This window comes from Eschrichtius robustus, unplaced genomic scaffold (genome assembly GCF_028021215.1).
Source record: "Eschrichtius robustus isolate mEscRob2 unplaced genomic scaffold, mEscRob2.pri scaffold_598, whole genome shotgun sequence".
Taxonomy (NCBI): Eukaryota; Metazoa; Chordata; class Mammalia; order Artiodactyla; family Eschrichtiidae; genus Eschrichtius; species Eschrichtius robustus.
In genome coordinates this window covers 1-20,120 of record NW_027175472.1, presented here as the reverse complement: position 1 = coordinate 20,120, position 20,120 = coordinate 1, and the positions used below count along the sequence as shown (strand labels likewise).

The 20,120-nt window shown below is 51.9% G+C and overlaps 1 protein-coding gene and 1 long non-coding RNA gene across 8 annotated transcripts in view; one reads left to right on the top strand and one right to left on the bottom strand.

The window, feature by feature from the left end:
- Positions 1-20,111, top strand: part of LOC137757993 (uncharacterized) — a 47,743-nt gene extending 27,632 nt beyond the window's left edge. The window contains exons 4-5 of one of the 7 annotated variants that reach the window (XR_011072676.1): positions 594-2,905; positions 19,748-20,111. This is a non-coding gene — a long non-coding RNA (uncharacterized lncRNA). The other 6 variants (XR_011072675.1, XR_011072678.1, XR_011072677.1 and 3 more) reach the window with 6 other exon arrangements.
- Positions 4,689-6,291, bottom strand: LOC137757992 (uncharacterized). The gene is made up of 3 exons (XM_068534400.1): positions 6,117-6,291; positions 5,551-5,899; positions 4,689-4,806 (listed from the first exon to the last, which is right to left on the bottom strand). Exons 1-3 carry the CDS (start codon positions 6,289-6,291, stop codon positions 4,689-4,691), a joined length of 642 nt encoding a protein of 213 aa, XP_068390501.1.
- Positions 20,112-20,120: the final 9 nt, after the last annotated feature.

Sequence of the window (20,120 nt, the reverse complement as noted above, 5' to 3'; positions counted from 1 at the left end):
GGCTGGCTGTGCTGTGCTGAAGCCCGTATCAAGGGCCCTGGGGACGGCAGCAGAGGCCAGCATGGTTGAGGGTCCCCCGCACCCACCTCATCTCTGCAGGGACCACAGAACTGCACGCACCGTGGGTGTTCTTCACCTGCTCACAAAAGAGCCGGGTCATTGCACGCAGCAGGAAAGGCTTGAGGGGGGGTGACGGGAGGAAGGGCAGGAGCAGAGATTTTCCATCTTGATGGTTTTGTTCAAGGCCAGCCCAGAAGCAGCTGACGTTGGCTTCCTTTATCCAAAGGGCACGGCGAGTGACCCTCTACAACCCAGGGATCCTGAAATATTTAGAAGCTCTAATGTTTGGGTGGGAAGAGAACCTCTTTTGGATGAGAAGCTCAATTATTCAGGAAGGGAGAGCTCCCGTTGTCTGGGGCGTAGCGGGGGCACCTTCCTGCTGCGTTGGCGGGGTGGCGGGCGCGGGGCACCCTGCCTGGGACACTTGCCCTGCCCTGTGGGTGAGGCCTCTCCCACAGTGCTGGGCTCTGGGGGACTTTTCTCGTGGCCGAACTCTTCGGGAAAGTGACACAACGGCCTATTTCTTCCAACAGCACCTCTGATTCAGCCTAGGGTATGGTTCGAGGTTGCATCCCTTGTAAACCCCCGCTTCAGCTGCTGTCAAGGGCTGGCACCGGAGTTCTTGAATTTAGGCTGATGTGGGTCCTGCTAGAGCCTGCTGTCATCTGCACATGTCAACAAATGTGTATGCAGGTGTGGACCAGCTGGATCTCTCTCCTTCTCTGGGAAGCGTGGTTTTCAGCAGCGTCAGGCTGGGAAGACAGACATTTCATTAACCCTGAAGTCCTGTGCAGGCAGTTGTCACACAGTGTTCCACCAGCGGCCCACGGCCGGCACAGAACACTGCAAAGCTCCATCTAGCACAAGTGACCACGGGGAACGGGTTGAGAATCCTGCTGCATTGTACACGTCTCCTAAGGGAAGAACATCAAGAAAGATGAGCTCGCCGCGGAATTGGCGAACTGTGTGGAAGGGGCGGGATCTGTAGAGCTCAGCAGCGGCGAGCTCCTGTCATGGCTTGGCCAGTTCGGGTCTCCCCCTGTCACTTATGAGGGTGCGGCGATGTTTTCCCAGATGTGGTCCCCGTGTACAAAACAAAGGATCGCTTTGCACAAAGCCAGAAGGGATACATTGAAGGAATTATCAGAAGAGAATAATACATAGGAAATGTTCGTGCTCGCATGCAAGGAAACTTTGGGGGGGTATCTGTGGCTGCCAAAGTGACATCTGGCAGGATTAACTGGATCACCAGAGCCAAACAATGAGGACTGGGAAGGCAGCAATAACTGTGAGGCCTGGGCCCATGTGGGGGCAAGATTTTGAGAATGCCCACTTAGGTGACAAAATGGGATTCCCACGAACCGCAGCTCTGGTTAGTTTCTGGTCTGGAGCCAGATCCTCTCTCTGATGCAGACGTGGGAGGACGGAGCGGCAAGAGCTGCCCAGCTGCTCATCTGGGAACTCATCCTCCAAGGGACTCTGTCCCTCGTTCTCCTCCCGTACCTGGAGGCGGCACTCAGCGGGCAGCACCTCTCACAGCACCCCCACGTACACCTGCTCAGACCACCTGCTCAGAGCTCCTCTTTTGCCCAGCCCAGCATGCCTGTTCCACCTGTCTGAAGACCCGCCGCACGTTTCCTCGAAGCACACCCCAGAGCTCTTCGTCACTCCAGCCACGCCTCAGCAACTCCTCTATCAGTACCGGCTATATGGACACGTCCTCCAGCCCCTGTGGGAACCTGTGTGGCCGCCAGCCAGCCAGCTATTGGGCCTCAGACCTGTTCCCTGGTCCTGAGTCAGAACCAGAGCCCTATGTGTCCAGGGTCCACTGAACCCCAGCCCTGGTCAGATATGGAAAATGGAGACTTGGAGAGAGTAAATGATTCACTCCTGCTCTTCATCCTTCAAAGGAAGGCCCCAAAAGCGCCTCGACTATTCGTCAAAACTCATTGAATTGTACTGTTAAGATCTATGCCTTTCACTGAATGCAATTTTTGCCTCCATTTATAAAGAGAAGAAAAGCTTTTTAAGAACTGGGTTGACCCCCCTGCATGCACAGACCCAGCTGCAGGCAGAGAAGATGGTCAGCCCAGCCCAGACCTTGCTAAGAGTCTGCTCAGAGGCCGTGGGGTCTGCTGGCACTGGATGGGCGCAGATGCTGGGCAGATGAGCTCTGTGTGGTGTTGTAGACAAATATGATGACCTAGAGTAGGGCCAAACAGACAGGAGAGCCCAGGAAGCAGACCCTGGGAGAGGGGAGATACCAGTTGGGCCAGCACACCTGAGGCTATGGTCAAGGCCATGAGGACCACAGTGTGGTGGGCACGGTGGCTGTGAAAGCCGCACTGCTGCCCAGCCAGCCTGAGACAAGCCATGGGGAAGCACTCACCGGCCAGCCCCGTCACAATCTCCGCCAATCCCGATGAACTTGCATCCAGTGACTGCCCTGATGTGGTCGAAGTGATCTGAAGAATGGGAAGTCAGCAGTGTGGGGCTTCCAGGGCAGGGGTGGGGGTGATGACTGGCCTCTGTTGATTCCCCTTTTTGCAGCCTGTAGGCCAAACAGTCCAGTTCCTTCGTGGCCTGGCACCGAGAGTACCAGCTCGAGGGCCCTGAGGTTTGGTCTGAAGTGATCCCAGCTGGCTCTAGACTGGACTTCAGATTTGGAGTGGACCCCAGAGCCCCCTGTTTGGGCCATTTCCCACCCACGATTCACCCTGCCTCCCAGTCTCCTTGAGAACCTGTGGGGGCTCCTTTCCCCGGGTGTGGAGGATGAGAGAGGAACAGGAGTACAACTGATGAAGACCCCAGAGACCTAAGGAGCTGTCCAGTCCCTTGGCCAGAGGTAGGGGCAGTGCGCTTTAGGAGCCCCTGCAGAGGCACAGATGGGCAGCACCCGGGCTCTGTGTCTGACAGCCTCCCTGATACCCATCAGTACCGCAGTTTTGATTCCGTGGCTCCAGTTCCACATGGCACCAAGGTGCTGTGTACCGTCCATTATTGGGTTTTTGGGAGCTGTACCTATTGCCAACAGGTGGGTCAAACCACTGGGGCTCTTCTGAAGTCCTCCCCAAGTTTGGACCCAGCTTCAGCTCCAAATCAGAGTTTTCAGAGAGCCCAGGGTGAGGCTCACCTGCCACAGTAGGCACGTTGGCTAACGGGTTGCACTGCAGCACCCGCACGGACAAGGGCACCGTCACGATGCCACCGTTCTTCTTCTGCAGGGGCGGACCGGTGGACAGTCAGCTTGGCCCCCAGCACAGCCACCTGCCTGTTCACTCTCTCGGCCCCTGTGAGGAAGGTGTTGAGGTCAGAGTCGTCTCCTCTCTGGGTTTGTGTGAATGGAGGAGCCGCAGCCCTGGTCTGGGTGGTGTCTTGGCCCTGGGTTTCCGGGTTTGGTGGAGTATCTTACCACCTAGACCCCCACCTAGGGCTCAAGAGTTCAGGGGCTGTGGACCGTGGGTTTTGGGGGCAGAAGATATTTAACCTGGGGTTTGAGGAAATTGAGGGAGAAGAGGCTCAGGTTCAAGGGCTCCCGGTTTGAACCTCTTGCTTTAGGTTTGAGGGCCAGGGCAGTCTCTCACCAGAAGCTGCAGGATATCATCAGGATCATTCCGAGTGTTCTTGCACACACCCCGGGCGGCTGAGTGGGAGAAGATGACAGGTGCCGGTGACACTTCTAGGGCTCGCCGTGCCACAGCATCGAGACATGGGACAAGTCCACCATCATGCCCAGGCGGTTCATTTCTGCCACCACCTTCTGCAGGGACAGGATGGGGAGAGGGCATCAAGGCTGCATTTACCTTGTGTGCATTTATCTGTAGGGAACAGGCGGGTCTGTACATTCATGTGGGGCAGGGTATGGAACCCGGGTCCTTACCTCGCCCAAGCCGGTCAGCCGACTGACATTGCTGTAGAAGGGGTGGATACCCTTTGCTGAGCTCTGTGCCCTGCAGGATGGCCAGGAGGCAGTCTGACTGGTGGCCATGACTTGGCTACAAGAGCCTAGAAAGAGGTTCTGTCGAACCGTCTACACCTGCAACTCCCTGGTGCAAGAGGAGGGACCCAAACTGGGCTGTGCCTGGCAGTAGGAGGGCCCTTCTGGGGATTCAGTCTTGTTCTGCGAACCTCCATTCCCCTCCCCACCCCAGGTTCAGGGCCGGATCCCAGGGGTAAACTTGCTTTGGGCCCCAGCGTGATCTTGGGCAGATCCCTGCCTCACTGGGCCCTTACCATCTGCACTGCGCTCACCAGGGCGTGTTGCAGGTGTGGGCGAGTGTCACGTAGCGCACACCCAGCGCATAGAAGGTACGCAGGATGGAGAGGCTACTGTCCAGTGAGTGGCCGCCCTCCACACCAATGAGGCAAGCCAACTTCCGGGTATTGTTGAGAGCTGGGGGCAGGTAGGTCAGATGATCATTTTCAGAGGCAGGGGTAGCTTACTGAAGTCCCTAACACCTACCACCACCAGTCTGTTTACCTTTTTTTTTTTTTTTTTTGGTCGTGCCGCGCAGCATGAGGGCTCTTAGTTCCCCCACCGGGGATCAAACCCGAGCCCCCTGCAGTGGAAGCGTAGAGTCTTAACCTCTGGACTACCAGGCAAGTCCCCCGTCTACCTTTAAGTGAGGTCACAAGCTCCAGCTCAGAATAGGAGGCACACATGAGGCGGATGAGGTCAATTTGCTCCAGGGTGAGGCGCACAGCATCCCGTTCGTGGGTCTGGCATGGGACGTAGGCTGACCGGAACTGAGGGAAGGCCAGGGCTTGGTTTGGGCTTTGGAACTCCTTGGGCTTCTCATAGCCTCCTCAGCTGGCACAGCACTCACTGTGCCCAGAAGTCACATGGAATGCGTTGCTTTTTCTGTGGTACTTGGATGCCCGTCAGGTTGGCTCGCTGTGACCCCTGTAGCCCCCAGCATCCATGGCATGGCACTTTCTAGGCCACTATGGTAACTTAGTTCCAGTGCGACTCACCTGTGGTCTCTGAGGCCCCCAAACTGCCCCACATTCCCCAGCAGCCGCGGTGGCACCTTGTGTGTCCCTTTGGTACCTGGGCACCCACGAGACCGTCTTTCAGCCTGTCCAAGCTGGTCTGGCCATGGCTGAAATTGCACAGATTAACATCCTGGAGCCCATTGTGGTAAAACTGCCTCAGGACCAGGGGCATGTCGTTGTGGCTGGAGGGAGGTCAAGGCAAATGGGTGGGCTCCTTAGGTCTTGGGATCAGGCAGGACACATTGCCTGGCCTGGGCCAGCCGGGGGGTCCCCCACCTCACACTGTCACACAGACTATACTAGGAGCAGCTGAGGCCTGGGCTGAGGGGTTCCCACCAGGGAGGGGATGACAGAGAAGGGGAAGGGCATCCACAGATGATGGAGAGGACGTCCAGGGGTGGTGTGAGGGAGCCTCCCCACTAGCTGTGCATGCTCCGGACCTCCTCCCCTGCCCAGGGCCAGGCTAGGCCCCCACCGGCCCCCACCAGCCCGCACACACTGCAGCCCCCCCCGTCCACAAGCGGGAAGTCCCGCCTCAGGGCCCGCGTGCGCTCCCGCGGACTCGGGGTGCTGGAGGTGCCCGGCGTGGTCTGGACGCGGGTTCCCGGCCGCAGCAGCAGACACAGCAGCAGCAGCAGCAGCAGCAGACACAGCAGAGGCCGCTGGCTGAGAGCGCGGGGACCTTCGAGGCCCCCGGGCCGCAAGCTGCGCAGGGCCAGGCAGGTGGGCAGAGGCGGGTGTGAGAGGGGCGGGCGATGGGGTTGTGCCCGTCCACACAGGCCACCCAGCGGCGCGGCCTCGCGAGGGGGGCGGGGTGAGGGAGGGGATACAGAGTCACAGGGCCCTGCGAGCCGTGTGCGGAGAGCCGCGATCCGCGAAGCCCGGCAGCCCCGGGGCGGCACTGCCCTCCCGCCCCCTGCTCAGAGGCAGCTCCCGCGGGCTAAGCTGGCCTCTGCTGAGAGCCCACTCGCCTCCCGTCGCGGCTTCCCTCCGCCCCTGCGCCTCTTCCCACTCCCACTGCTCCGAGGGGGCGCCCTAGGCTGCTCTCCCCCGCCTCTAACCTTCCTGGCCAAGCTGGGCCGCTTCTCTCAGAGGGCCACCTTCAGCCCGAGGCCTCCCGGGAGCACACCGCGTCCCCATCTGCCTGCAGCCGGCCCCGCCCACTCCGAGGGCTGCGTGCCAGTGTCTCTGCGGCCACAGGTGCTCTGGGCTCCCGGTCTCCCGGTACGGGGCCATGTGGGCTGGTGTGGGGGAAGAGAGAGTTTCTGGAAATGGGGGGGGGAACCTTGTGAGCTCTGGATTCAGGAAGGGGCCCTCTGCCTCCGACCTTCTCTCTCCACCTACTTGACTCCCCAACCTGCATGACCATTCTCTGGGGACTTCAACCAGCACCCGGGAACTCTCAGGAAACCCCCCCCCGCCCACTTCTGTCAGCCAGCCTCAGGAAAGAGCGCCCTCAGGAGCTGCTACACCTCCCCAGGGCCTGAAGAGAGGGACTTTTGGGATGTGAACTGAACACCTTCTGGGGAGAGTCAACGACCCTTTTCCTCAACAGAGCAGGAACCCAGTCAGTAGGCTATTTGAGTGGAAGGAAATGAAGTCATTTCCATGGCAGCAGAGCCCCCATCGCAGCAACCTTCCTCCCAGGGCTGCTGGCCGACCTTCTGGCCAGGATCCCTCCTACCTCAGCATGGAAGGCCTGGCCTCGTGAAGAAGTGTAGGTTCTGAGGAAAGACCTGGCACCTGGGTTCTGCTGCTACACTTGCCTTATCTCGAGGCCCTTGTGGCTCTACCTTTCCCAGAAACCTCAAGGGCTAAGTGCCTGTGCTTGCTCAGAGGCCGCACGCCATTCTCCATTTCCAGCCTCAGGCCCTCCCCCTAGCGGCCTCCTCTGGGGACCCCCTCCCCCCAGCACACACACACACACAGAGGGGATGTGCCTTCTCACAGAAGCTCAACCACTGAGATGCTTTAGGGACTGTGCCCAAACTCCTTCATCCCCAGCCTCTCAAGTTTTTGCTCTGATCCCTGGCACCCCCTGGAGCTGTTCCACCTTTGGAACCTTTCCCGGGTAGCAGGAGTGCCTAGCGCAGGGGTAGTGACCTAAGTGTGAGCACTGGCGACCCTAGAAGTCTGTTACAGAAAAACATTGAGCAGTAAGGGACCCCCCCTGGGGACAGAAAGGGCTGGGAATAAAGGAGCATGTGAACCTCGGGGCAGGGTGCGTGCTGCTTGACTCTCCATCCTGTTCTTGCTTCAGGGAGCAGGTCTTCCTGGGTCTCTCTATCCTGCCTCCTGAGACCCCAGGCAGGAGGCTCTTTGGGAAGCCACAGATTGCTGCTTTCAGTTTCAAAGAACCCAGCTCCCCCCTGGTTTGTGGTGGTGGCCGCTGACAATGGCTCAGAGCAGGAGCCCATGTGGTAGACTGCTAAGGCTTCTCTGCACCCTGTCTCTGCTCCTGCATTCTTCTCGGCTCGCAGAGTGCAGACTTTTCTGTCTTCAGCTGACAAAGGGGCCCCTGAGGATTGAGCAGAGGAACGTCACGTTTTCTTCCAGGCCAGCTTCAGCCCTGGGATGTTCAGGGCAGACTCTCATTTCAAACCTCAGTTTCTGAGGCTCCTTGCTTTTGGCCATTTAGTGTGGCAGGAGGCTCCTGGCTGAGGAAGGCTCAAACAGAACGACGCAGGTTGTGATCTGTGGCAGTGGGCAGTGGGGGGACGGGGTGGGTCACTGCAGGAAGAGGCATTCGCTGCCTTAGGCAGTTAAACCATTGCCCTCTCTTCAGAGTGCCTCAGCCAGCAAGATGCTGTGGGGTCTACCTCCTGGCACCATGCTCCAATCGCCGGATTTTGGGTCTGGGGCAACCCAGATCTTTGTGCGGCTTTTCCGGAGAGTGCTTTCTCTTGGGAGCACGTCTGGGGACTGGCTTCACTGCCTGCACCTTTGCTGGCGTGGCCAAAGGAACTGCTGCTGCAAAGAAAATCAGAACTGATCAGTCACTTCTGCTGTACAGTCTCCTGCCAGAATTTCCCTCTCTCATGTCTCTCCCAAGTTTCTGGCTGAAGACCTTTAATCGACTTGACATCCAAAACACAGCCTTGGCCCATCACCTCTATGAGTCCCTAGAGAAGGGACACTGGCTGCAAAAGCAATTCCTAGAGCCTACGGCTGCAGCACATGAGGAAGTCTCTTCACCGTTTCCAGGGTAAACAGTAGAACCCGAAAGTCATTGCAACCATGAGCCTCTCCATCTCTCCCTTCCACAACAGAGAAAACATTTCTTGCAGTCTGTCACTTCTGAGGCTTTAAGGGAAATGTCTTTCAAGTTTTGGGAAAAAAAAATCTAATATAAATTGGTTAAGAACCCCGCCCACCTTGGCAACCCCTCTTGGGCCCCATTTATACTGCCTGTTTCGACCACACTGAACTCTAGCCCTCTGATACTTTTATGTAGATTAGAGCAAGGCCAAATACTGAGGCAGAGTGATCAGGAGACTGAGAACCGCGTTCTGGGTACCAAGTCTAGGCTCACATCAACCCAGCCTCCTGGGACACCATCTCCTCAGCCCTCCAGTCTCATTAGCACTTCAACAGCCCTCTTGGTTCTTCCGGTCTTCCCATCAATATGGCACCACCCTCTCCCCTAGAAGTAAAAATCATTATAATCCTCCCTCTCTCCACCATGAAAGGATGAGATAAAGGCTCAGCAGCAGCCCCCGTGAAACACATGGTCACCACTGTGACGAGGTGTTACTAAGACGATTTGGTCCGACTCGGAGAAGGAAAGAGACAACTCTGCCCTTAGGCTGATCAGGCCCACAGGAAGGAAGCACACTGGGGGCAGCCTTTGAGAGTGTGGCAATGCGAGAGAACCTTCTTTAGGAGGGGACTCCCTGTTGCCGACCTTGAGAAAGTAAGGATGGGACATTCGTTTACTGGGGCTGTTGCAGAGGGGATGTGCCCAGAGGTTGGGCCACCCTGCTTGAGAATGAAAGCACCTTGCAGTCCGAAGCTGCATGAATGCTCCAATCGCCGGATTTTGGGTCTAGGGCAACCCAGGTCTTCGTCTGACTCTTCCGGAGCGCGCTTTCTCTTGGGAGCACGTCTAGGGACTGGCTTCTCTGCTTCCACCTTTGCTGGCCTGGCCAAAGGAACTGCTGCTGCAAGGAAAATCAGAACTGGTCAGTCACTTCTGCTGTATACAGTCTCCTGCCAGAATTTCCCTCTCTCATGTCTCTCCCAGTTTCTGGCTGAAGACCTTTAATCGACTTGACATCCAAAACACAGCCTTGGCCCATCACCTCTATGAGTCCCTAGAGAAGGGACACTGGCTGCAAAAGCAATTCCTAGAGCCTACGGCTGCAGCACATGAGGAAGTCTCTTCACCGTTTCCAGGGAAAACAGTAGAACCCGAAAGTCATTGCAACCATGAGCCTCTCCATCTCTCCCTTCCACAACAGAGAAAACATTTCTTGCAGTCTGTCACTTCTGAGGCTTTAATGGAAATGTCTTTCAAGTTTTGGAAAAAAAAAATCTAATATAAATTGGTTAAGAACCCCGCCCACCTTGGCAACCCCTCTTGGGCCCCATTTATACTGCCTGTTTCGACCACACTGAACTCTAGCCCTCTGATACTTTTATGTAGATTAGAGCAAGGCCAAATACTGAGGCAGAGTGATCAGGAGACTGAGAACCGCGTTCTGGGTACCAAGTCTAGGCTCACATCAACCCAGCCTCCTGGGACACCATCTCCTCAGCCCTCCAGTCTCATTAGCACTTCAACAGCCCTCTTGGTTCTTCCGGTCTTCCCATGAATATGGCACCACCCTCTCCCCTAGAAGTAAAAATCATTATAATCCTCCCTCTCTCCACCATGAAAGGATGAGATAAAGGCTCAGCAGCAGCCCCCGTGAAACACATGGTCACCACTGTGAGGAGGTGTTACTAAGACGATTTGGTCCGACTCAGAGAAGGAAAGAGACAACTCTGCCCTTAGCCTGATCAGGCCCACAGGAAGGAAGCACACTGGGGGCAGCCTTTGAGAGTGTGGCAATGCGAGAGAACCTTCTTTAGGAGGGGACTCCCTGTTGCCGACCTTGAGAAAGTAAGGATGGGACATTCGTTTACTGGGGCTGTTGCAGAGGGGATGTGCCCAGAGGTTGGGCCACCCTGCTTGAGAATCAAAGCACCTTGTAGTCCGAAGCTGCTTGAATGCTCCCATCGCCGGATTTTGGGTCTGGGGCAACCCAGGTCTTCGTCTGACTCTTCCGGAGCGTGCTTTCTCTTGGGAGCATGTCTGGGGACTGGCTTCTCTGCTTCCACCTTTGCTGGCGTGGCCAAAGGAACATCCCCGTAGGCCCGATAGCCACCAACCAGGCAGTATGTCTCCCCATGCCAGCCCAACTGCGTTTCTCCACACCCTCGGTAGAGGACATGGTAGTGACCAGGGGTAGGGGGAGAAACGGGAGCCACTGCTGCTGCAAAGAAAATCAGAACTGATCAGTCACTTCTGCTGTACACAGCCTCCTGCCAGAATTTCCCTCTCTCATGTCTCTCCCAGTTTCTGGCTGAAGACCTTTAATCGACTTGACATCCAAAACACAGCCTTGGCCCATCACCTCTATGGGTCCCTAGAGAAGGGACACTGGCTGCAAAAGCAATTCCTAGAGCCTACGGCTGCAGCACATGAGGAAGTCTCTTCACCGTTTCCAGGGTAAACAGTAGAACCCGAAAGTCATTGCAACCATGAGCCTCTCCATCTCTCCCTTCCACAACAGAGAAAACATTTCTTGCAGTCTGTCACTTCTGAGGCTTTAATGGAAATGTCTTTCAAGTTTTGGAAAAAAATAATCTAATATAAATTGGTTAAGAACCCCGCCCACCTTGGCAACCCCTCTTGGGCCCCATTTATACTGCCTGTTTCGACCACACTGAACTCTAGCCCTCTGATACTCTTATGTAGATTAGAACAAGGCCAAATACTGAGGCAGAGTGATCAGGAGACTGAGAACCGCGTTCTGGGTACCAAGTCTAGGCTCACATCAACCCAGCCTCCTGGGACACCATCTCCTCAGCCCTCCAGTCTCATTAGCACTTCAACAGCCCTCTTGGTTCTTCCGGTCTTCCCATCAATATGGCACCACCCTCTCCCCTAGTACTCAGCAGGTCAGGATGGGATGTGTCTGAGGGCACCGATATAGATGTCTACATGACAGCACAGAGGTGCCTGGGTTTGAAGGTGTGTTTCAGGAGTGGCCCTCTTCCTCAAACTGCTCCATTTACCATTTGCCAACAAAAATGCACTTGTCTTTTGCTAAGAGGCCAATCAGGAAAGGGTCTGAATGGAAGCATCCTGTAGCCCAAAGGGGAAAGCTACATTTATAAAGATCAGGACCATCCTGCACACTTGTCCGGGGATGACCTTTCACTTGTCCTCAGCAGTGAGCACTGTGGGTCCCTGAAGGTGTCCCAGGTCACTGGTATTACTTACAGCTGGGGCCGCGCTCAGGTATACGTAGTGGGCAAGCCCCACAGGAACATGAGGCAGCCAGGTGAGGTTGCATGGACACCATGCCTCCTGTAGAGATGCCCGGTCTCGGTGTACCTGCCGCACTGCCCACCCATGGAACAGAGCACAGGTTCGAGTAAAGATAGAGGATCCGGTCACACATTCTCTCTCAGACAACCAAAGAGATTGGTATCTGGTGGAGAACTGTCAGGGAAGTTTCTCTGAGGGCAGCACGTTGGCAGTTACGCTGCCATGGAAACTGTTAGAAGGCCGGTGAGGTCATCACTACCCAGTGAGGTCATGATAAGGAACGTGTGACTTGGGGGTCAGGCTTCAGGAGGAGGGGCAGTTTTGTGGAGGAGAGCAGGGGGGGAGGCAGAGGTACTCTGCCTGGCCCCTCACACCTGGGCCTCCCCACCCATGCCCTACTCTAGCAGACACCCCACGTGGGGCGTGCCGGTGGGCTGGCACAGCCCCAGGGGCCCCAGGAGGGCAAGAGAGACCCACTTTCTGAGACTGGCTTGAGAGGCAAGATTAACGTAAGAGACAGCTAGGTTGTATGGCACTGACCCTAAGAGGCAGAGGTTTGTGTGGACTGGGGAATCAGGGAAGGCTCCTTGGCAGTGGGCCTGAAGGACAAGTGAGATTTGGACCCATGGGGAGGAGAGGGAAGACATTCCAGTTTGGAAGAATAAAAGCAAAGACACACTCTCCTCGACCTTGTCCTGCCCCAAATGTAAATTCATAGAACCCTCACATTTTCACAACTGAGGACTGAAGAAAACCAAGAGGCGAAGGGGCCTACCCAGTGTTACACGGTAGTGGAGAGGTGTTCTGCTCAATGGTTAGGTTCATGTTGGGGCTCCGGATTTACAGCTGATAGGAATGTGAGGACAAGCTCATGCCATTTCAAACATTTCCAAGTGATACTGAGAGAGATGTTAAAGGTGCAAAATGAGGGTGCTGAATGACCTCACAAAGTGGGAATGGTGGGCCCATTTTCATATGAAATTCAAAACAAGTTCATGACCAAAGGACATGATACAAAATGACAACATAATCATTACACTCCCCTCTCCCCTAGAAGTAAAAATCATTATAATCCTCTCTCTCTCCACCATGAAAGGATGAGATAAAGGCTCAGCAGCAGCCCCCGTGAAACACATGGTCACCACTGTGAGGAGGTGTTACTAAGACGATTTGGTCCGACTCAGAGAAGGAAAGAGACAACTCTGCCCTTAGCCTGATCAGGCCCACAGGAAGGAAGCACACTGGGGGCAGCCTTTGAGAGTGTGGCAATGCGAGAGAACCTTCTTTAGGAGGGGACTCCCTGTTGCCGACCTTGAAAAAGCAAGGATGGGACATTCGTTTACTGGGGCTGTTGCAGAGGGGATGTGCCCAGGAGGTAGAGACTGCTTGGACTACTATTTTAGAGGTTGGGCCACCCTGGTTGAGAACCACAGCACCTTGCATTCCTAAACTGCTTGAATGAGCGGGTGCTCGTTAGGACAGACGAAGTCAGGCCTCATTGGAGCAGACTGCCTTTGGGAGTGGTAGAAGGTAAAATGTGAAGGGGAATGCTCTGGAAGAGGTTTGTCATGGCAGGTGGGCCAGCACGAGACCATTCAGATTCTCCAAGGCTCCAGAGATGACTTGGCTGGGAGCATCCCTCTGATGTGGTGCGGGGACTCCTACCTCAACAGGACCTGGCTGGGCATCTGCGGGAGGCAGAATAAATGGTTTATTAACTTAAGAGAGCGAGAGACTCACCTGGGGGGTTCCACAAAACCACTTAAAAAGACTTGTACCTGGATTCTTGAGCCAACCCTCAGAAAACTTATCTAGATCTGGAGTAGGGCTCTGGAAGCTGCACTTTTAATGAGCTTCCTGGGTAGTCCCACCACAGTGGTCCATGGATAGAGTGACCAAATTATTGTGTATTCTCGGTTGCTTTTGGGAGTCAAAGTGGGCAATGTGAAAAACTGCAGCAGGCATACGTATAAACAGGGAATATTCAAGGCAAACAGAGGTGTAGAGTTATGCTATGCATGAATCAGATTCGAGAAAAGCTAGCCTGGTGGTTAAAGAACACAACCCTTGGGACAGACAGACCAGATTCTGTCCTACTTACTTGTGTGATTTTGACCAAGTTCTTGTATCCTTCTGACTGTTTCTTCATATGGAAAAGAGCTATGGCTGTCCATTTAGCACAATATTCTCTTTTGGCAAAGGTTGCTCTGGGTCCATTTGTGTTCTCTGCAACTTAATCCTTTCCGGTGTGCAAGCATTTTTAAGTTGTTTGGTGAAGTATTACATTTGACTTTCAACTGTTCATTACTTTGGGCAAAGCTTATATAATGCTGCAGAGACTAGAACCTATGCAGAGATAGTGAGAGGATGTGATAAGCTTATTCTGCCGGTTTATAAAAAAGTTTAACCTTTTCTCCTCTTCCTCCGCCTGCCACCAAGAGATGAGAAAGAAGGCAGAGCCTGGAAATGCACACCAAGCAATACTTCTGTGTCAGTTTGCCTTTTATTCCTCTGCCAGTACTTCCCAGAGAGATTTCACCAAAAGTGCCTAAGCTTGCCATGGCCATTGTTGTGAAGAAGATTTCTCTCTATTGCTAGTCACATCCCCTTTTCCTTCTCCTGGGCGCTTAACGGATGTTTGGGGGCAGGAAATAAAATTTAAAGTAAAACATCAACAAAAAAAAAGATGAGCTCAAGTAGGCGTGCGTTCTTGTGGTCCAGATAAGGTTTGTTTCATTCATTCCCTCGATTAGCATTTATCCCCCTTTGTGCCAGGCATGCGGGGAGAGAGAGAAATGTCTTCAAAGAGTCTGTGGTTGTATCGGGGAGGGAGCTGTGGAAATCTGTCATTTAGAAACAGCATGGAAGTGCTAGGGAAAAATTGTTTTGTTCATTTATCACTCACTCATCCGTTCACCCATAGCAACTACAAAGGGTTTCACGCGGAGGAACTGGATGCCCTGAACTTGACATTCTCGTGGGGGAAACAACAATGTAAAGCACCAGCAGTGGTAAGTCACCAGTAGTGATTTCAAGCCAGAAGGAACCACTCACCAATGGAGAGAGGCACAGGGTGAGCAGTGACTTGCAGAAAGGAGGGGTTATTCATTCCAACTGCTGAGTTCAAGTTCATCTGGGTGGTTGTGTGGTTCGTGCTTACTGCATCTGTTTTTGGAACGTGGCTCCACCCTCCAAGAAGGGTGAGGATGATCACCCTTCTTTCCTCCTGCTGTGCCCCGGGGTCACCCAGCGAGTGTCTGCAGGGATGATCTGCTCTGTACTGGCTTTTCAGTCCCACTCCCGGGAGAAGAGAGACGAAGCTGTGTCTCCACCGCAGCTTGGCCTGATTCAGTCACTTGGGTGAAAAGGTGGGAAGAAGGTCAAGTTCATGCGAACTGATACACTGCAGAGTCATTTAGTCCTGAAGTACCAGTTCTGGTTGCTGGTGAGTTGCTAAATCCAGGGACCTGAATGTAATTCCTCCAGAGCCACTGAGACATCACTTCCAGGCCCATGGCAGGCTGTAGGGGTGCTGACTTTTCTCAGTGCTATGGAGCAGCCATCTTCCACGGAGAGAGGACTCTGTGTCAGCAGGAGCAGAACCACACCAGGCACCGAAGAAGGTTCTGCATCCCAGCATCTCCCAACACAGTGATAGATACACGGGCAGAAGATGCGACAGGGCATTCACCATAGAACACAAGCTTATCCCCAATAAATATGGAAAGATGTTCAACTTCACTACCTAACAAAGAAATGCAAGTTATAAATCTATTTCTTTTTTGCTCATCTAATCGGTAGAAAGTTTTAAGAACGCACAAAATTGGCCGCTAAGGATGTAAGGAAAAGGCCGTTTTCATCTGTTGCTGCTGATGGGGATGGAAATTGGTGCGAAGCCTCTGGAGGGTAATTTGGCAATTTGTGTATCAACAGCCTTAAAATGTTCATACACTTGGAGCCAGTAATTTTGCTTTTAGGATCTTATCCTAAGGTGAAAGTCAAATTTATGTGCAAGACTTATGTTCAAGAATATTCATCTCAGCCAGTAGTGTAATAGAAAAAATAGTAGAAGCTACCTAAAAATCCCACAATAGGGGGTGGTTAAATAACGGATGGCCCAACTTAAGAATGGAAAATAAAGACGCAGACGTAGAAAATGGACTTGAGGACACGGGGAAGGGGAAGGGGAAGCTGGGACGAAGTGAGAGAGTGGCATGGACTTATATATACTACCAAATGTAAAATAGGTCGCTAGTGGGAAGCAGCCGCGTAGCACAGGGAGATCAGCTCGGTGCTTTGTGACCACCTAGAGGGGTGGGATAGGGAGGGTGGGAGGGAGACGCAAGAGGGAGGAGATATGGGGATATATGTGTATGTATAGCTGATTCACTTTGTTATAAAGCAGAAACTAACACACCATTGTAAAGCAATTATACTCCAATAAAGATTTTTTTTAAAAAAAGGATGGAAAACAGTTCATTCATTACAAATGATTTTCTCCAAGAATATTTAATGGTGGGAAGATGTAGTGTACAAGCAGGGTACAAAATACTAGATGGAGTATTTCATTTTGTTAAAATTTTAATAATACAAGTGCAGAAAAAGTGATTAAAATAACAGTACTGATTTGACTACGGGACATTTTTTTCTTTAAGTTTTTCTGTATTTGGTGTTATAAAGCATCATATATCCTGTCTGAGTCTCAGTTTATGTTCTGTGAAGTGGGACTCATCACATCTACACTGCAGTGCGCTCGGGCAGAGCAGCACAATATTTGAAAGTGCCCTTGACAATGACCAGCCCATTGTAATACTCCAGGAATGGTTCTAATATCATTGCCAATGACACACCCATAGTCCGGATATTATCCGTAACGATTACTAAGGTTGTTTATCTCCCTCCAATTTTACTAAGAAAAGGATTAATTGAAGACTCTAAGTCATTTTTACTGAGGTTCTTTTTTTTTTTTTTTTTTTTTTTTTCCAAAATACTAATTGTAAAGTCTGCAGTGGGTATATAGGTGTTCAACTTTTTTCCAGATTTTATGTTTTTGGTTTTGTTTTAAACTTTTTAATTTATTATTTATTTATTATTTTTATTTTTGGCTGTGTTGGGTCTTCGTTTCTGTGCGAGGGCTTTCTCCAGTTGCGGCGAGTGGGGGCCACTCTTCATCGCGGTGCGCGGGCCTCTCACTATCGCGGCCTCTCTTGTTGCAGAGCAGAGGCTCCAGACGCTCAGGCTCAGTAGTTGTGGCTCACGGGCCCAGTTGCTCCGCGGCATGTGGGATCTTCCCAGACCAGGGCTCGAACCCGTGTCCCCTGCATTGGCAGGCAGATTCTCAACCACTGCGCCACCAGGGAAGCCCCTTTACTGAGGTTCTTAATACTCACCTTCCTCACAAGGGTGGACAAAGCTCTCAGCTTTTTGTATTGAGTGCAAATGTCTCTATTCTTGCCCATTTCAGAGTCCTCCTCACTCAAAATCTAGGTTTTGTCGATCTTTAGTACCCCGTCTCTCGTCTTATCTCAGATTATTCTGTGGTAAGATGGTGCAAACTATGTATTTACTAACTGGAGAGAATTCAAGTCCCCGGAGCTGTTGTAGCTCAAAATTCTGTTTTAAGTGGAGTCATTTTCTGTGCTTTCCTTTCATGCTGTCTGCAAAATGCCTGTTTCTGTCCTCCTTGAGATCCAGGTTTACAGCGGTCTCCTTTTTCTCATTCTGGGGTCTCTATGTTTGTGGCATCTCTGAGGGCCCATGTTCTGTTGAGGCTGAATTTGATACCTGGGGGGGGCGGGGGGGGAAGCAACTTCCAGATGGGTCAGCCTAGAAAAGGATCCCCCATTGTGTAGAAATTTAAAAACAGGCAAAATACCTGTCCTATCAGACACTATGATTTGCCCCCTCTGTCTGACGCAGCCCAGAGCTTCGTCATTTAATTCACACCTATCTACTGTGAAGGTCCAGCCAACAAGATCATTTTGGAGCCCTGAGTGGGTGCCCAGAATGGATGGGAGGGCTGAGGTAACCAGAACTCTGCCTTTTTTATGGACAGGTGTTAGGGCATCTTCTTTTCAAAGTGACACATTCCCAACCCATCCAACTCACGTAGAGGACAAAAACCACTGTCACCAGCCAAAGGGAGAAAAACATGGGGCTGCAGAGGAAGAGGGATCTTGTGGGGACTCTTGTATTATTCATCCACGTGCAAGGATGAGCTCCAGATTTGATAAGACATGCAGTCTGATCAAAAGTCATGCAATTAATGATTTCTTTCAAAAATCAAAGAACTCTTTGATTCTTCATTTTAATGTAACTTTGACCTCTTTTCTTTCCATGTCATGAAAGAGGCCTTGACTAAGCTAAACATGCTCTCTCTCCGTGCCTGCAATGTATCAGAAAGCATCCTCAGTTACTTTCACAGGCAGTGGAGAACTCCTTAATTTTTCTCTGACGACAAGAGCTCCCTTTGAGCCTGGGCCAGAGGTGAGCAAGATTCTGATTCTGGAAAGATGTAGGAAAATGAAGTTCCTTTTGCCAGAGGTTCTGGGTGAGCATCGTTGATGTATGACTGTTAGCAGGCTTACCCTCCTTCCACCTATTCTTCCTTTTCTGCATGGTGGACTGTCCTTTAGTTTTGGGGGTACAGTATTGGGGAAAAAAGGAAGGGGAGGCTAGAGGTAAGTAGGCTAGTGGCGGGGATTTTGTGCAAGAATATTTGAAGAAGGAAGTGTGGGAGCAAGTGCTGTGGTAAGACGGGAAAGGGAGAATTTAAAAAAAAAAATCTGTGATCCATAAATCCCCTTCAAAGACTCTAAGCAAAGTACTTAAATTATTTTACAATTACTTTTTGGTTACTACTCTGCAGTAGAAAAAACAATAAGTTCACTTTTTATCGTATCCCTATGTCATTAGCATCATTTTAAAGACGTGTCTTAACGGCTGTATCGTGTACCATCCTTTATTTAACCAGCTCCCTTTTTTGGACAGTTAATTCAGTTATTTTGTTGTTTATAAATATATATATATATATATATATATATATATATATATATATATATATATATATATATATATATATGTATATATGATGGATATTTTTGTTTGTAATTCTGATTATGTCATTTTGTCAGTCAGGATAACTGATGGTAGCTGTACTAACAAACAACCTAAAACCTCAGTGGCTTAGCAGGTGTTGACTGAAAAAAATGCACAACTAAAAGTTGAGAATCATCTTTTTTTTGGTGGACTTGCTGAGGACTTAAGCCCGGGAGGCAGTGTCAGATCGCTCTGAGAGATTGCACTGAAGAGGGAAGGGAGGAACCAGGACATATAGGAGTTTTGCAAAAACAAAACAAAACAAAACATTAAACCCCAAAACAACCAGGTAGTCGGAACATCAAAAGATTACTGTTAATTAAAGAAAAACCAGACATCTCAAGTTAACGAATTTAGCATTTTTCTAGGTATGGGAAGAGGCAGGAGTCTGGGCTCATTGGAATCCTTCCTTTGATGTGCATTTGAACTATCTAGAGCCAGCATCCTGCTTTTCTCCATCCTGAATCCCCTCCGGGTGCACCATCGGGGATGGCTGCCATGGCTGATGATGGCTTGATGGCTGCAACACTCTGTTGACTGATAGGGCAGGCGACATTCTTCGTCCATACAGGTTCAAGTTTTCTTTCTTGCTCGATTTACTGGCTAGGGTTGGAGTGGGAGACTCTGTTCTTTGCAGATGTGAGGGACTCAGGGTCCTTCAACATTGTGGCGTCACCTTCCTCAGGTCCTCAGAGCCCCGCGCTGGAAGAAGGGAGCTTGGAGAAGGCACGCACGCTCTTGGCCTCTTCTGCCCAGAGAGGACAGAGCCGCTTCTGCGCATGGTCCACCGGTCAGGGCTCGTCCCAGGGCCCCACCCAGAGGCAAGGGGGCTGTCGAAGGGAATCTGGATGCAGCAAAGAGAAAGGGCCAATGAGTATTGATTAACAACTAGCCAAGGTCCTACCTACCTACCAATTCACTGTCAGATCTTTAGAATACAAAGGGTTACATTCCTGCAATCCTCCTCTAATTCGAGACAATTCTCCCTTCATATTCTCTTTTGCTTATAGCAACCTTGAGCTGGGTCTTCCCAGGCTCTTCTTTCTACCCCTACAGGCTGTGGTCTCCTCGGAAGCTTTGGTGGGATGCAGGCGGCATCTGGGAGAAGGCGCCTCGGAACTCACCTGCCCGCGTTGCCCAGGACCCCAATTCCTTCCACCTCTCGGATGCTGCTTTCTTTTCCCAGGGACAGAGCCAAGCTGTAATTGACTCCTTGGGTATTTCAAAGTCCCTGATCCCAAGACTGAAGGATGACTGCCTGCTGTTGTGAAAGGTTACCAAATTATCAGGACCTCTGATTGGGAGGGACAGTGGGAAGAGGGGAGGTGGTGTCAGGGGAAAGGCACTGACATTTCAAACTCAGCTGGCGACTCCAGCCCCTGGTAATGGCTTTAGTAACTTCCCAGCTGATCCCTGTGATTGAGCATCA

Coding starts and splice junctions, on each gene's coding strand:
- LOC137757992 (XM_068534400.1), bottom strand. CDS start 6,291: ATGGCCCCGTACCGGGAGACCGGGAGCCCAGAGCACCTGTGGCCGCAG. Junction 5,900..6,116: donor GGCCCAGCTTGGCCAGGAAG/GTTAGAGGCGGG, acceptor CACGGCTCGCAG/GGCCCTGTGACTCTGTATCC. Junction 4,807..5,550: donor GACGGGGGGGGCTGCAGTGT/GTGCGGGCTGGT, acceptor GCCTTCCCTCAG/TTCCGGTCAGCCTACGTCCC.